The following is a 15645-nucleotide window of genomic DNA, read 5'->3' on the forward strand; positions in this document are numbered from 1 at the left end:
AACATAGCCGCATTAGTGGTGTCCTTGCATTCCTATACATATTTTTAGCTGCCCGTCAGTTATTAACCAAAAATGCCCCTGGAAGCTGGTGCCCCCTTTGGGTGCTTCCTACGCCACTGCATGACGTACGTCGTACGTTTACGCACGTAAAAGTTTGAAATCATTTAAATTATGCTTATATAGAATCTACGATTGAAAAGATGCATAGGGTTGAATTCTGTTGCAGATTTGGTGTTTTTTCTGGCATAAAATTAATTATATAACAACAGAGGGGACAGACATGAAGGAAAGAGTCTTATTGGGGTTCTTCAAAGTTTTTCATGGTGTTGTTAAATAGTCAAAAATGTTTGCGATATATACACCATGTAATTTACATGACAGAATCTTGTTACTTGTTAGCCAGCCAGGTTCACATTTTTCCTAACAATTGCAGATCCCTTTTGTTTCAGTGAAGTTTACTAGTGCGCAAAATGTTTTGCCTATCGCCTATCGGAAAATAATACAATAGATCACCGATTCCTAGGCCTATAGGGCTGGTTATATATATTAAGCCCGTTTAGCTCGGTTGATAAGTCAAAATGAAATAAGGTTAAACTCTTACATCTCTCTTGAATGAATCAACTTGAATAGTATGCACTGCCTGATATGTAGTTCAGTAGTTGTAAACATTATCCGGCTTTGTAGTATTTGGTTTATTTGTATTCGTTCTAGTTATTATTGGCGCAACATGTTCCGGGATATTGACAGATGGTGCAAGAGTTGCGTAGATTGTGCAATGAAGAAATCGCCTCGTAATAAACACAAGGCCCCTCTTCTACCAATTCCAGTTCAAAATGCCTTTGATCGCGTTGCTGTGGATTGCATAGGTCCGTTTCCACGTTCAAATGCTGGAAATCGCTATGTTGTTGTCTTCACAGAATACCTCACTCGATGGCCTGAGGCGTTTGCTGTCCCAAGTATAGACTATTGCTCGTCCTCTAGTTAATCACGTTGTCCTCACACATGGCGCCCCCCGAGCATTGTTATCAGTGGAACCAACTTTATGTCAGCGCTTGTTCGATCGGTCTGTGAACTTCTCAATACCAAGAAAGTCAACTGACACCACAGCGTATCACCCACAAACGGACGGCCTTGTCGAAAGATTCAATCATACGCTTTGCCAATCGGTGTCAATGTATGTCAGCCGTGACCATGCAGAAGGATTGGGACAACCACTTACCAACAATACTCTTTGGGTTTCGAGTCAGCCCACATGAAACCACCGGATATAGTCCATTTTATTTACTTTACGCACGTGAACCATGTGATATCTCCACTCTGACCCGTACCCAACACAGAGTTCGACCATCCAAGACTCCAAGTCTTCGCACCCATCTTTGGCATCGCGGTCATCGTAGAACTCAACAAAAGCAAATCCAGGGGGGCTACGGTCCACCCAAACATCTTGGAGTTTACCATAGGGCGAGTTTTAATGTTCTAACTCTTCCTTACGAGCATCATGAGGAAGATTCCTCACATAAACTTTTATGGTTCGAACATCACTTCTTGACATCCTATAAAACAACACAACGATGTTTAAAAAACAAAGCATATATTTATACATGCAGAATGCAAAAACATCACAACCAAAATTTTGGGCCTCAATAAAATCGTTTAACACGAAAAAGTGAAAATGCACGTCACACATCGATGCCTTTTCGAAATTGAGGTAAAAGCGGAAAAATCTTAAGTTTGAAGTGAGATCGGATATAAGGTTAAATGAGGTTTACCAACTGTCGCGTTTCAGCTTTGCACGTACGTATACGCACGTAAAAGCTTAAAACCTTTTGTTGTTGTACGATTAATCTTATGCCAAAGGAAACACACCATGCAAATCTTCAACACTATACAGAACCAAATCTTCACTGACAACCTTATACATCTATTCAATCGTTGATTTGAACTAAGGCCGGCCTCCACTTGCACGTACGTACACGCCGAAATCGCACGTACGGCTTGCGCGTTAATGGCCGCGTTGAAAGTACAACAACTTAGAAGGTTTTGAGTTTTTACCTGCGTGTGCGTTTTACCTGCGGGACATTGTGGAAACCAGCCCTAAGTCACGAACCCTAAACTAAGGAGTATGGTGCCCCTCCCCCATTTTCGGTGTCCCTGCATTTTTGGCTGCTCATTTTCCTTTACATACTCGACAATAACATTTAGAAGGTTCTGAAGCTCCCCATCCGCCCAAGAAGTTCTCATTCTTGGTTTTTGCTTTGGATTTGATAAATTTCTGTTTCAACATCTCACTCGTGACACGCCTTTGGTTTGGGCGCGGATATTTATTTTAACGGATACGTATTAAAATAGTTTTTGTGTTCTCAAATCTGGCATCATGCAAACGGGCCTTAGATTTAAACAGGATAAGGGTTAAATTTAAGTTAGGTCGAGGCTTGGTCGAAAATTAATATGGAACGAGAACGAGAAAACGAAACCCATGCTCCAGTCATTTACTTTCAGCCCAGTGGGCTGAACCGAAACTCTCAAACATTAAAATTGAACTCAAAGCAATATTCAATATGGCGCTGAAAGCAGGATGACAAATGAACAATGTCTTTGACATTTTCATACACAATTCGCGAGCTTACCCGCGTTAACTTTAATTCAAACATGTACCATGGTTATTGAACAATCCTGGAATGGTTGAAAAGTCTATCACTCCTGAACGGTTGTTGGAGATTTTAAACGAGGACTCGAGTTACTGTATTCCGGTAAGTTGATATATTTGTACTAGTTCATCAGTACTCCTTAGGTTTTGAACAAATAATCTTTATTTGCGACGCTATTTTGCTATGGAAACATGAAATTTTTCTAACTTAAATAGTCAGATTATCGGTAAGGAAATTCTTGATATTAAAACGCATTGGTTCTCTTTAGTATAAAAATATTTAAATTTCATGTTGATAAAGGGAATAAGAAACGCAGAATGTCATTTTTATGATTATATCTATTGCAGAGGTGGCAGTTCCATATTTTAATATTATGAACAATCTTCCCGAAACACATACAATGCCAAACTTATTGTATGGATTTGTTTAAAGAAATAACTTAACTTGTGATATGAAATAATATAAGGTATAAATATAGAAGAATACAATTTGTATAATAATAGATGAAAACCCTCCTTCTAATGAGTTTTGGTCAAGATCATATTACACAAATAATGAATTTTTGCTATCTTCCCAAAGCAGATCCAGACCCTAGAGGGGATTAATAGGTGACCGATCAGGGATAATGGGAAAAAGTCAAACACACCTTTTGACAACATATTTTAATTTTAGTGCTTTCAATCTTTTGCATTTTATTCACTAGTTTTTTAATTTGCTATCTTTTATATATAATAGAGCTATTAGTATGTAGTAAGATATTTTTACTTAGGACCTTGGAGGAAAATATGTTTTGCAGAGCCTTGACCTCTTGAGAATTTTTGGTTTTGGCTGTGCATACAAATACACATTACAAATAAACCAAAAAATTAATACATGGGCATTTCTTTTTTTACACTGTTTTTATCTATTTGGAATTTTCAGTTTTAAAAAATGTGCACAAACTTCATATAATGATTTCTGACCAGTGAGCTTTTGGTACTTAAAACTCGTATTACTGCATTTAGTCAAGTTCATGTTAATGTCCTGACAGTCAAAGGTCATGAATGCCTGGAAAAAATTATAATCACTATAATACATGGTTCTGATTCCTAAAACACTATTAGTTCATTATTAAATTGAATTCTGTTAATAAAAGCAGATGATTTGCTACTCAAATATATATTACCTCTATACCTTCATTTTTTTAAAGCCACTCCTTGCTCCAGCTACCAATAAGAAATTGTCAAAACATCCAACATTACTACCTGGTGAGAAGATTTTGTTGCAGCAAGATGCAATATGTGTTGAAACATATCTCTCTCCTGTGGAAGGAACGTTGCATCTTACAACATTTAGAGTTATATTTAGTGGTTCATCACCGGTATGTTTACTTTGCTCAAACCTGAATTTGTCTTTGGCCTAATTTTTTAAACAGTTTAACCAATAGTACTTAGTCCTGGTCTTGTGCCATTTAAATTCTGTAAAATCGAGTTTTTAAATGTTCTTAATTTTCAAAAATTAAATTTAAAAAAACAGCCTTTTGCAAAGCAGCCTTTTGTAATAATTTTGTACATTGTTGACTTAAAATATAGCGGATTTAGTAACATATGAATACAAATTTTTCCTTACCAATTATGTGATAAGTACTACCGAATACCAAATGGAATACAAGCTGATGCATAAAAAATGTTTAGTTGTCCCCAATGAATATTGTATAGGAAGCCAATAATTGTCAAAGTTCTACTTATTTTATCAAGTGTGGTATACTAGAACACTTATTGGGTCCAAGCTTGTTGTAAGCATTCCAGTTTTCTGTTGCAATTTTGCAATGATCATGGAACCGGTAATACCATTTTCCTTCAGGATATAGAAGACGAGGCCATTGGTGGTGACCACCATACATCCCTTGTATCCAAGAAAAATAGCAGTCAGTTTGGGAAAAAGAAAGGGTTTTCAGATACACTTGAGAGGTTTAGAGAAAAAGCACAGCATTTCCAAAAGAACTTGCAACATTCAAAATCATGGTAAAGTAACAGTCATGCAAAAGATAGTTTTTTTATAAAGTGCATGGGTTAATCATCACCTGTCTTAAACTTGCTCTATAATGAGCCAGTGATGCCCTTAACTCATAGAGTGCCCCTGGTCTAAACATTATACGGCTGATTCATATTCGTCGAGTAGCAAATTGTTTGGAGCGGATCGCCCACCAGTTTTCACAAGACCGAGTAATATATATAAGACAAAGATATATAAATCATTCTCTGGGTGTTATTCTTCGTAAATTAAGGCCAAGGTTTTTTCTTCTATTTTCAGTCGCACGTTAAGATCGACTTACAAGGGAAAGTCACAATTTACATTGAACAGATCACATGAAAATAACGTCGTTCAAACTTCCTGTGGAGAAAATTTAGACGACAATTGTAAGTTGATTTCTCTACAGCCCGTAGACACACCGGAATCCGATGAAACAGAGAAAGGTAAACAGATGCTGCACGCATACAACCTTATATCTCATCTACTTATTTTTTCATTCGGACTATTTCATATCGGGTAAGGTGGCTTGTTCATGACAATTCGATATGATCATTTTGGCCGCTTTAAGGAAAGTGTACTAAATAATAACCAATCCTAACCATTCAACTCTATCTTATTTCTCCGCCCAAACTATAGATTTAGTCAAGAGTATTTGTAAGTGCTCTGCGAGATTTATTTTCGGACTTAGTTAATTCAAATGTGCGGTACAGACGATTCGAACTTAAACGCTTGGATATCAAGCAAGCTGTTTCAGCTGGAAATCTAAAGGTTTATATAAAAAACCTATATATTCTGAACAAGTCCATCAAAGTCCGTTATTAAATAGTTTTAGAAAACTCCGGTACCAGTGGACGTGATGTCGATTCCAGAATCGTTAACCTAAAAAACATTCTGACACTCACATGTACTGGTCTTACAATTTCGAAAGAAACTATGTGGTATAAAGCCCGCTTTCCAATAGGCAATTTATTCGTGCAGATTGATAAAAAGTAGAAAGCGATTCTTCTTTTTCGCGGCAAATTTTTTCGCAAACTAATCACCGCACCGCATTTCAGATATCGCATCGCGCAAATAAATTCGCCTGGTGGAAAACAGGCTTAAGGCCCACACACACTGGGCGCAACGCAACGCGAATTTTTGGGGGGTTTTTTAAGCAAAATAATTCAATTCTGGAGGGAAATTTTGAAAGCTATGGGCCCCAGACATGTCAAAGTATGCTATCCTTCAGTAATTATCAAGAATATCATAACATGATCAAACTTGCTTTTGCTGTTTTTTGTTGCTTTTGAAACCTCAGAAATTCGTAAAAATCGCGTAGCGTTGGCGGACCGTGTCAGTGAGTATCGGCCTAAAACGTTTGCATATGTACGCGTGATTTTCATTTATACTTTCACAGATCTTGTTCAACATGACATCATCGTATCTATTCCATGTACAAATGTTTACGATATTCACAAACTACCTAAGAACTCACTCGTGAAGGACCCGAGATTTTTTGGGTTTGGTGATGGCATTGAGCTCATGTGCAGTACTCTGCAGGTTTATAAGGTAAAGTGATTACCTTCTCTGGCGCTTTGCCTCTATATGAAAAAGCGTAGATGGCACCTTCTCTTTCACAGAATATGTATAATCAGAAGTATTACTAGGGATAGTTTTTCCAAAATGAACGCGTCATGCACACGCCATCACACTTGCCGGACCGATGGCTTCCTGGATTTCTTACCATTTCTGTTGTGTTTGGTAATATACTTATGACTTAATAGAGTATACTGAACTTAACAATAAAACCTGACAACACAATCAATTTGAACAATATCATATTTTGACTTGTCTCTTAATCAAATTGTTACCTACTATACGGGCAATTACGATGTCTCTAATGATTTATGTCCTATATAGTCGTATATAAATAGACATATTATAGTTTTAAAAGTTCTCAAGGTGAACTTATATGATATAGATAACAGACTATAGCAGAGCACGCCCTGATAGGTAGAGTGAATCTGACCTCTTCATTGAGATGACCTAGGTACTGCTACAGGCTACAGAAAGGTCCATATCAATTTCTAACGGTGAATTTTGAAAATCCTTTCATCTTATAGTTTTGTCTTCCACAAGGTTCTGATTACAATGCGGATAAACTCGCCGCAATATTTTCAAAGTATACAAAACACCTGGTAAGTTTTTTTTTATCAATCATTTAATAAGGTTTGCTAAGGGCGATAATATTTCGCGTACACATGCACGAGCAAACAAAACTTGGCAAGGAAAATTTGTCAAGGGAAATTCGTCCGTCTTTACGGGGCTTTATACTAGATTGCATGTAGACTATTTTTTGCTAAATTATATTACTGCACAGTTATCCGGTTGATTAACGAACTGAAATTTCTATTCTTATACATTTAAGCAGCAATGCAACTTAATTCAGCTCGGGTTTTTTTCTTTTACTTTTTGCCCTGATTAATTATGCTTTCTGCAGGACCGAAACTATAGATGTGATACTGTAATTGGGGGGGGGGATACATAATCGTATATCCTTTTGTCTGACAGATCTCTTTTGTATACGTATGCGCGTTTCCAAAAGAAATCCGTTGGGCAGAACATCATATAAACAAATTATCACCACCCCTTCCCGAATTATCGCCCTAATTTCGACCCTGCATGCTTTATTTATTTAGTATAGTATAGTTTTCCGACAACACTCACAACTGCATGCTGAAGTTTGATTACCATTTTTGATACAGCCAGTTTTATGTACATGTACTGACGTAGGAAATATAATCGGTAAAGAAACGTTCTTTATAATTGTCGAAAATTTACTGACAAGGAAAAACAAAATGCGTTTTCCGTAATCTCGTGCTAAAACCTTTACTCGCTGCGAACCATTAAACAACCATTAAAATGTGAGCTAGGCTTCAGTGATTTGATATTCTGAATATAAAATATATAAACTTTGTACATGTAGGCTCAAGACATAAGATTGAAATACAGTACTGATCAGTATTGAGTATTCAAACACCTCTTTTTGGCCCTCACAAAAAAGCATGACTATTTTTAGATTCTAGAGCGTCATATTATGCACTCCCTAGCAGTTTTAGGAATTAATTGATCACTCGCAAGTAGATTTATGACCAAAGATGTGGCATTTACCACTTCTTTTTTAAAATTCAATTAATGACTGTATTAATTTGATTGCTAGAACTTTTTCACTTTTCCTGAATAATCAGGCCTTTTAGTGCAAAGAATAGTTTTTAAGTGCATAAATTTTTGAATGAGTATAAAACATTAATTATTCAAAACCTGACAACGTGGGTCTTTTAGTGTTGTAAATTACCACGTGCAGATATTGACTGAGATTAAGAGAACCTATTCCAAATACTTGTAGACCAGGCATACATAAAAATGGGTGGAAATAATTTTTTTAAAATGCTAAAATGTTTTGTTATTTTTTTGACCGGCCATAATTTGATTGACAATGAAAACTATACATATCTTACTGGCCCTATTCGATCTTTATTCAAAAATACAAACACTTTACTATTCATTCTTCCTAAAACATCGATACTCTCACAAATATCCTCCCAATTAAACAATTAAACTTAAAAAGGTAGTAAATGGCACTTGTTAGGTTACAAATGTACTTCCGGTTTAAAATAGTAAGTTAAAATAACTGCTGAACAGTGCGAAAAATCTCGCTCTGGAACATGTAATATTTTCATACAAATTGCTTTTGTTTTAAAGTAGATATGAGCATTTTCATGAGGGCTGTAAAAACTGTGTTTGAATACTTTTAATCAGTAATGTAGCTATGTCGAATTTTTTTCCTGTCGAACAATTTTATATATACTCGTGCAACTTTAGGGTTTTGAAAAACTCACTCGTGAGTAGTGCATGGCCTTGAAAGTTTTATCAGGAACAACAATCGTATACTTGTAATATAAATGTAGTATTATGTAGTATTTGAATTTAATCGCAGGGATTACCTTCCTAATATCCGCACTATAACCACGATCGCACTTGTCAGCTACCTTTGTAGCTCAATGGGAAGAGCATTGCATGCACCGGTGTCACGATCTCAGTCCTTCCCCGTCTGAGTACTCCCCTTGTAACAAGTGCGCATGTGCAGTCTAGGGGGATAACGTAGCACGGCGGGCTCAGTTCTCCCCCAATCTCAATGATCCCCCAAAAAACTGGATGAATATTAAAGCAGAGAAAACTGTTTGGGTAACAGGTAGCCTTGTTAAAATGTGTCACGCAGGGATTTCTTGTAATTGTGGGTAATTTTCTGTTGTATAAGATGAAATGAGCACAAAATTTCCTTATTTTAACAGTTTTTTGTGACTTGTGACTCCGCAGGAGGCCGAGCATGTTTGTTGATGATTAATCATTCAATTTTCAATCGTCTGTCTCATTCATCCCCTTCATTAGCCTCATAAAACATCAGTCAGTCTCACCCATCCCCTTTGACCAATATCAGTCGATCTCACTCGTGATCTGATATGTACTAGTTAATAAGTTGTTCAAAAATAATCAATTACCTGCACGAAAAAGTTTTAATGCACTTAGCTACACACTCTGCAGACTTATTACTTATGGGCATTGCAAAGGCTTCTGGCTTGAATTCAGTTGTGTCTGATTTCCACTCGAAATTAAGGCCCTTTGATCCTTATACCTTGTAGTAGTTTAGGCCTAATGCTTCTTGCGAGCAGAACCTAATTTGAACTGGCTTGCATTAAGTTCAGCTCATGATGAGCATCTAAACCGGCCTGAAATGTTACGCCACATCACGTCATCATGCAAACGCCTCTCACGACGACAATCGCATTCGTATATCCTACTTAAAACTTTAATATTTCATTGCCGATGTGATCATCCTAGCTACGGCCTTGTTTTTCTGGAAATGTGAGGCAGAAACAATGTACTCCCAGCCAAAGAAAGGTATACAAATATGCTGAAGAAAATGTAATGTTCATCAGGACTTTTCCTGGTGTAGCGTTGATTGATTTCTGATTAATTATTGATTATGAATTATTTAATATTATCATGCTAAATTGCTAAATCGAGTAACAGTAATGGTTATTGTGCTTGTGAATAATGTATAACTCTCTACCATGAATCTAAACGTATATTTTTGCACCCTTTCAAAATATTTATATATGTTTAAAAACATCGGTCACATATTGATCTGGAGGTATGCGATAGTTATTGTATAATTACATAAATCTGTTATCTGTGCATGCATGTGTTTCGTTTAAAAATTTAAAAATTTAGTTAAAAAATACCTCTTGCATGAAATCAATGCGATTTTGCTCTAAGAACGCATATAAAACATCAGGGGTCGGTTGTATCAAGCCTGTTTAGTATAGAAAACAAGTCTATCGTTTTATTCAACAAGCAAACTAACCTTAATACAAAGATACTGTTTACAACTACATATTCAATGTTGGATATCTTGTCACGTTGCCTTTGCTTGCTAAACCCAACATTGCCAAGGAGATGGGGGGAGAATATCGCATGACACAAGTAAGTTAATCGGAATGAAATGAAAATTATACTTCACCAACAGTGTTATTAACAGGTTTTGTCCATGATTGTATGGTGTTATTTAAATTTTACTTATCTTAAGCTAAACGGGCGTGATATACAACCGGTCCCTGCTGCTAACGTAACAACTAGCACCAGCAAAAAATTCCTCCAGCCCATCTAACCGTTTAGCAAACTTCTTATTCTTTATCAAATGCCTCTGATCACTGGGGCCGGTCGTACGAAAGCTGGATAGATCACGATCCACCGGATGATGTTTTTCAAACGCTCAAAAATTGGCTATTGTTTGGTATAACGTGGGTTAACCTTAGTATTCCAAAATTGAGGATTCGCTTTAATAATTGTTCACTGAAAATCTGTAGTTTCACTGCTTTTCGGACATTTTTATAACGCTTGAAAAAGTCACTCCTTCATTTATAACGCTACCCAGCCTTCATACAACAAGGCCCCGATCTATTTACATGGATCTCATGCATCTGAGGTCGGTTGTAGGAAAGTTGAATAGCGTTATCCAACGGATAGTGTTTTTCAATCGCTCTAAACTGCCCGTTGTTCAGTATAACCTGGATTTAACCTCAGCATTTTCAACTTGGGAGTTCTCCTCTTTCATAACTATTAGCTCAAATCTGTAAATGCATTGCTCTTTGAGAAAGCTATATGGCATGTGCAATCTCGTAACGAAATTCCTAATATAAAGAAGAAAGTCTTTTGTGACTTTAATGACAGAAGATTCCTTCGTTATTTTAGTCGCCTTCTAAATGGTTTGCAATCGCATATAGAGAAGCAATATCTCACACGCGTTCGTGTGATATTTTATATTCAAGAACATCACAGAATTTTTATGATTTTGAAGGTAAGCGGGTGTGGTATAAGCTGCCTTTATCAGATTTGTTACAAGATGTGTTATTTTTACGTGTGTATGTCATATCGACAGCAAATTCTGAACTGTGTTGATCCTTTACTATCGTTTTAATGCACCATATGTATATATTTTGTTTTTGTTTATGTTCACATTTAGTCGAGTTTCGACGCCTGGGTTTGCTGACATTGGATTGTTGGAGAGAATATTGTAAGCGTTCGTTATCAAGAAATTATTTTCAACCATCTACTTTCAGTAGTTTAATGATTTACTTTCCATGCATATAAGATAATAGAACTAAACAATGATAAACAGATTTTGCTCTTGCCTTCTTGGGGAATTCGGGGGGCTGGCTGCACAATTAACCGAAAATATTTAGATTTCCGACTCTCTGAAATTCCTTTATATGCGTTTTTGACCGTTGACAATAGTTAACTAGGAAGCTTAATCAAGTTTTACTCTTTTTTAAATCTTATTAGCCTTTCTCACGATGACGAATATGCCGCCATTTTTGGGGTACTTTTTTTCAAAACCGCAAGCGTGAGACCTCATAACGGCCACAGTCTTTAATTTTAGGCTGGAGTTACTCTTCAAATGCTCTGTTGATTCTAAAAAAAATGCTTTTCATGTTATTATAACTTTTTAAACCCGTTTGAGAAATTGAAAGTACCCCTAAAACGTCATCGTGAGAAAGGCTAATTAAGTATATTATTTTCCACCGTTAGCTGTTCAGTGCAAATTTTCCGGGCAGTCCCCAGATAAATCCTCTATGAACTTATTTCATTATTTTAGCTCCAAACGGTCTTTTAGAGACGAAGGCTCCCAAGAAAACTCTAATACCTCATGGAATAAGTGACGTGGAGATGAACAATATTATTACCTTTCATGGGTACGTTGATTGCTGAACAGGGACATACGTGACTGTGTTAACTAGGGGGTGGTGCAACCCCAAAGTTTTACCGACGAACACCTGTCACTTGATGCGCGTCTAAGAACGCAAATATAGCTTTTCAATCGCTTGGTGCAGGTTTAAAGATGATGTAAGGTCCGTTCTGCGCATCAACACATTCCATCAGTGGGGGGGCAACTTTTGGAATGTTAATGATATGCGATATTAGCGCGTTGTATTACAAACGGACAGTTCGGGAGCAGAATTATTTTATTTTATGTCGCAAGGCGAAGAGGCTCGAATTGCGAGTGACCAAAGATAAGGCTGCTAGAAAAAAGCAATATTGTGCTGAAAGGAGTGCCTCAAGAATTTATTTGTTAAATGAGGACACGAAATGGCGAGGCTATTTGTCGTCGCTACAGACGCTTTCTCGCTTGTTTTACAATTACAAATATATAAAGCTTTAAATAACGGATTATTTATAAACTTCACTTTATATTTTCTTCAAAATATAATATAAAATAAGCATATTCATAATTGAATGAGGTTGAACATGATATGAAGAATTATCAAGCCGAAATACCGACGTAGTAACATGCAAGAAAAAAGTCGTATCACACGTTATGACTTCACACGTTGGACATGACGATTTCACACATGCCTGTTAGCCAATCAGAGGCTGTGAATTCTTTTAGATAAATAATAATCTGCTTTATTACTTTCAAAAAGATATACCAACGGACGAGTAAGACGACTTGTCAAATTATCGGAAGAAACTAAACAAGTTGAGCAAAATTAAACTTTTTACCGTACTTTTTACTGACACTTGTGTGCTATTACCGGCCGCAACGTCGCGTTTAATCGACCACCTTGCCAAAACTGGTGTAGCAGGTCCTGTATACCCCCCCCCCTCCCATCGAAATTTTTTCGAACCTCGTTCCCAGGGTATCCGTTCTGTCCGCGGTATGAGTTGCACAAGTTCCAATTTCATTGTTTTGTTTTTAGTGACAGAAGTTTTCCTTCAATTTGTTGGAGAAATTCCGTGGACGGTACAGTTATGTTGCGGTGTGGCTCAGCATTGTATAGAAGGTATCATTGTATAATTAAGCATGACTCTTGTAAAGAAATTTAGCCGGTTGTATCAAGCCCGTTCAGCTTAAACGGCGGATAAGTTCAAAAATTAAATCACGTCTATTGTTTTATTCAACAAGCAAACAAAATGTTTTTAACCTTAATACAAATATACTGTTTACAACTACATATTCAGTGCATAATATTCAAGAGAGATGTAAGAGTGCTCAGGGGTGGATCCAGCACTAGTGCACTAATTTGCATTACAAAACAAAATGGCTATTTTTAGCAGTTTTCTTGTGTCATGCAAATTAGTGCACTAGTGCTGGATCCACCCCTGAGAGTGCTATTTAATTTTGACTTATCCGCCGTTTAAAGGGGCTTGGTACAACCGGCCCCTGAACAATTAGGCTATATTAAAGGAAACTGTTACCAACACGTATTTAGAACGTTCAGTTTGTCTCAATTGACCGTAACGAAAAAGATGGCGGCATGTACGTTTTACCAGAATGCATTGCGAGCATCAAGAATGATTTACTGAAAAAAGAGGGCACGAAAAACTCCTAATGACGTGAAATTTTAACACAGCGGAGAAAATGACTTCCTGTTTTATGCCTGTCCTTTAAAAGACGTCAGTTCGCTTTTTTAAACGATTTCCGACCGCAATGCATTCTGGTAAAATGTACATCCGCCATCTTTTTTGTTATCCACCCAATTTTATCTTATCATGACAGACAACGCAGTACAACTATGAATTAACGCCCAGTAAATAATACAAAATATGGCATATTAAAATTTCTTGGGTAACGTCTCATCACACTACAAGCGACGTATTATTCGCTGCGCTTGAATCGTTTTAACTGAATACGTTTTCCGCCTTGTGTTCTCTGCTGGGGCCGGAGAGCCAGATGATTTTTAAACAGTTCTAAAAATGCTCGAAAAGCGATCGTTTATCGCCGATAAGATTTCAGTCTTTAGAACCAACAATTATTGAAGAGGATCCTCAATTTAGTTTAGAAATACTAAGATTTAATCGTTTAATCAAAAGATTTAGCAAACGGGCGATTTTAATGCGATAGGAAAAATCACAATTCGGTAAATAACGCGCTATCCGGCTTTCATACAACCAGCCCTTGATAACATATATTAATGTTTCAAAACAGTTTAGAGTCAGAATTATCAGAAGAAATGTAGACTTTTTTACATGATGTCAAGTGTGACAAATTTTCTGAGGGACAAATTAACGTTGCATAAATTTTGCAACATTCTCATAAACTCAATATAACCATGTCTATTTTCCAGAGGCATATTTGAGTACAGATGCGAATCAGATGAAAACTTTTTGGCTTCAGTTTGTTTTCAGAACAAACAGTCAAATGGCGACAAAATGGTTATTTTCACTGAGCAGTAAGTTAAATGATTACTCTTGTTATTAAACATTAAGAAATGAACATTGAAATAATTAGGAGAAATTAACTATATCCTTTTTAGGAGCCGTACGAACTCTACTAGTCTGTTGACTACCCCAGCGCAGCAACTTAGTGGTCAAATCACACCGAAACAAGGAGAAGGTAGAGTATATAACTTCACTGAATTACATAAAGGTGTTATATGAACAGCTTACTGCAGTGATAGTGTCGTTGAGATTAGGCGACTGTTTATAACCTATAAACCTATCTCAATCACGTCGTAACGATATATTGTTAGATATTCCTGAAGCGATGATGCATCAGACAGATTGTCCACTGTTTTAAAGACCTTTGTGTCGTTCCTGCCTCGTACCCAGGCGCTTTAATATAGTAAAATATAAAACGTTGTATTCAGTTATTGTATAGAGGTCAGCTGATAAAAGGCTAGCGCGCGGGGGGGGGGTGCTTGGGGTGGACAATAACTGAACGCAACGTTAAACATTTTACTATTAAAACGCCTGGGTACGAGGCTGGTGTCGTCCACAAAGGTTGCAATGCTTAATTTGTCCACGAATTTGTACTGAAATTAGTAGAAATGCAAAGTTTGGCTGCGAAATGTTGGAGAATGTGGAAAATATAGCCTTGCTCTTTTCAGCCGTGGTTGCATTTCGTTGCATGGATAAAAAAGTAGTCTATAATGCAAAAGGTCTATTGAGCCTTGCGGTACGCCAGATGTCACCGCTAATGGTTTTGATATTGCTCCACCAACTGCTGTCTGTTGATAACGATTGGTGTGATGAAAACGAGTTTGGAATGTTACCTCGAAATCCGAACTCACATAATCGCTGCAAGAGTTGATCGTGACTTACGTCTATCTGGTTACCGTGATAAAATTTTCGCGGCCTATCTGTTCGAATACTCAATCAGTTGTGTCACGCATGACTTTCGACGGGCAAATCCGTGTTGAGAAGGGTTTATTTTTTGAAAAAATTGATTTTCGATGCTGTGAAACACGCAACGTTCGAGGACTTTAGAGACAAGAGGAAGCAACGGAATTGGACGGTTGTTCTCTACGTACGATTTGTCACCGCGTTCAAATACAGGCACGACATTTCCTAACTTCCACTCATTAAGAAGGGCACCACAACGTAAGGTTTCCGTCAGCCATCGTGCTGGGATTCCGTCCGGACGTTGAGCTTTATTGTTATTCAA

At 37.0% G+C, this 15645-nt stretch overlaps 1 protein-coding gene across 2 annotated transcripts in view; it reads left to right on the forward strand.

Moving 5' to 3' along the window:
- Positions 1-2557: 2557 nt before the first annotated feature.
- Positions 2558-15645, forward strand: part of LOC114537477 (myotubularin-related protein 13-like) — a 29634-nt gene continuing 16546 nt past the window's right edge. The window contains exons 1-13 of one of the 2 annotated variants that reach the window (XM_028558509.1): positions 2558-2750; positions 3838-4008; positions 4491-4651; positions 4941-5104; positions 6058-6209; positions 6764-6838; positions 9540-9599; positions 10953-11058; positions 11224-11274; positions 11857-11953; positions 12959-13042; positions 14327-14431; positions 14516-14595. In XM_028558509.1, the coding sequence (XP_028414310.1) occupies positions 2679-2750; positions 3838-4008; positions 4491-4651; positions 4941-5104; positions 6058-6209; positions 6764-6838; positions 9540-9599; positions 10953-11058; positions 11224-11274; positions 11857-11953; positions 12959-13042; positions 14327-14431; positions 14516-14595 (1378 nt within the window). In that variant the 5' untranslated portion in view covers positions 2558-2678. The remainder of the gene's footprint in view (positions 2751-3837; positions 4009-4490; positions 4652-4940; positions 5105-6057; positions 6210-6763; positions 6839-9539; positions 9600-10952; positions 11059-11223; positions 11275-11856; positions 11954-12958; positions 13043-14326; positions 14432-14515; positions 14596-15645) is intronic. The other variant, XM_028558510.1, reaches the window with a different exon arrangement.

Source organism: Dendronephthya gigantea, unplaced genomic scaffold, assembly GCF_004324835.1.
Source record: "Dendronephthya gigantea isolate DGI-Jeju-01 unplaced genomic scaffold, DenGig_1.0 000158F, whole genome shotgun sequence".
In the NCBI taxonomy this organism is placed as follows: Eukaryota; Metazoa; Cnidaria; class Anthozoa; order Malacalcyonacea; family Nephtheidae; genus Dendronephthya; species Dendronephthya gigantea.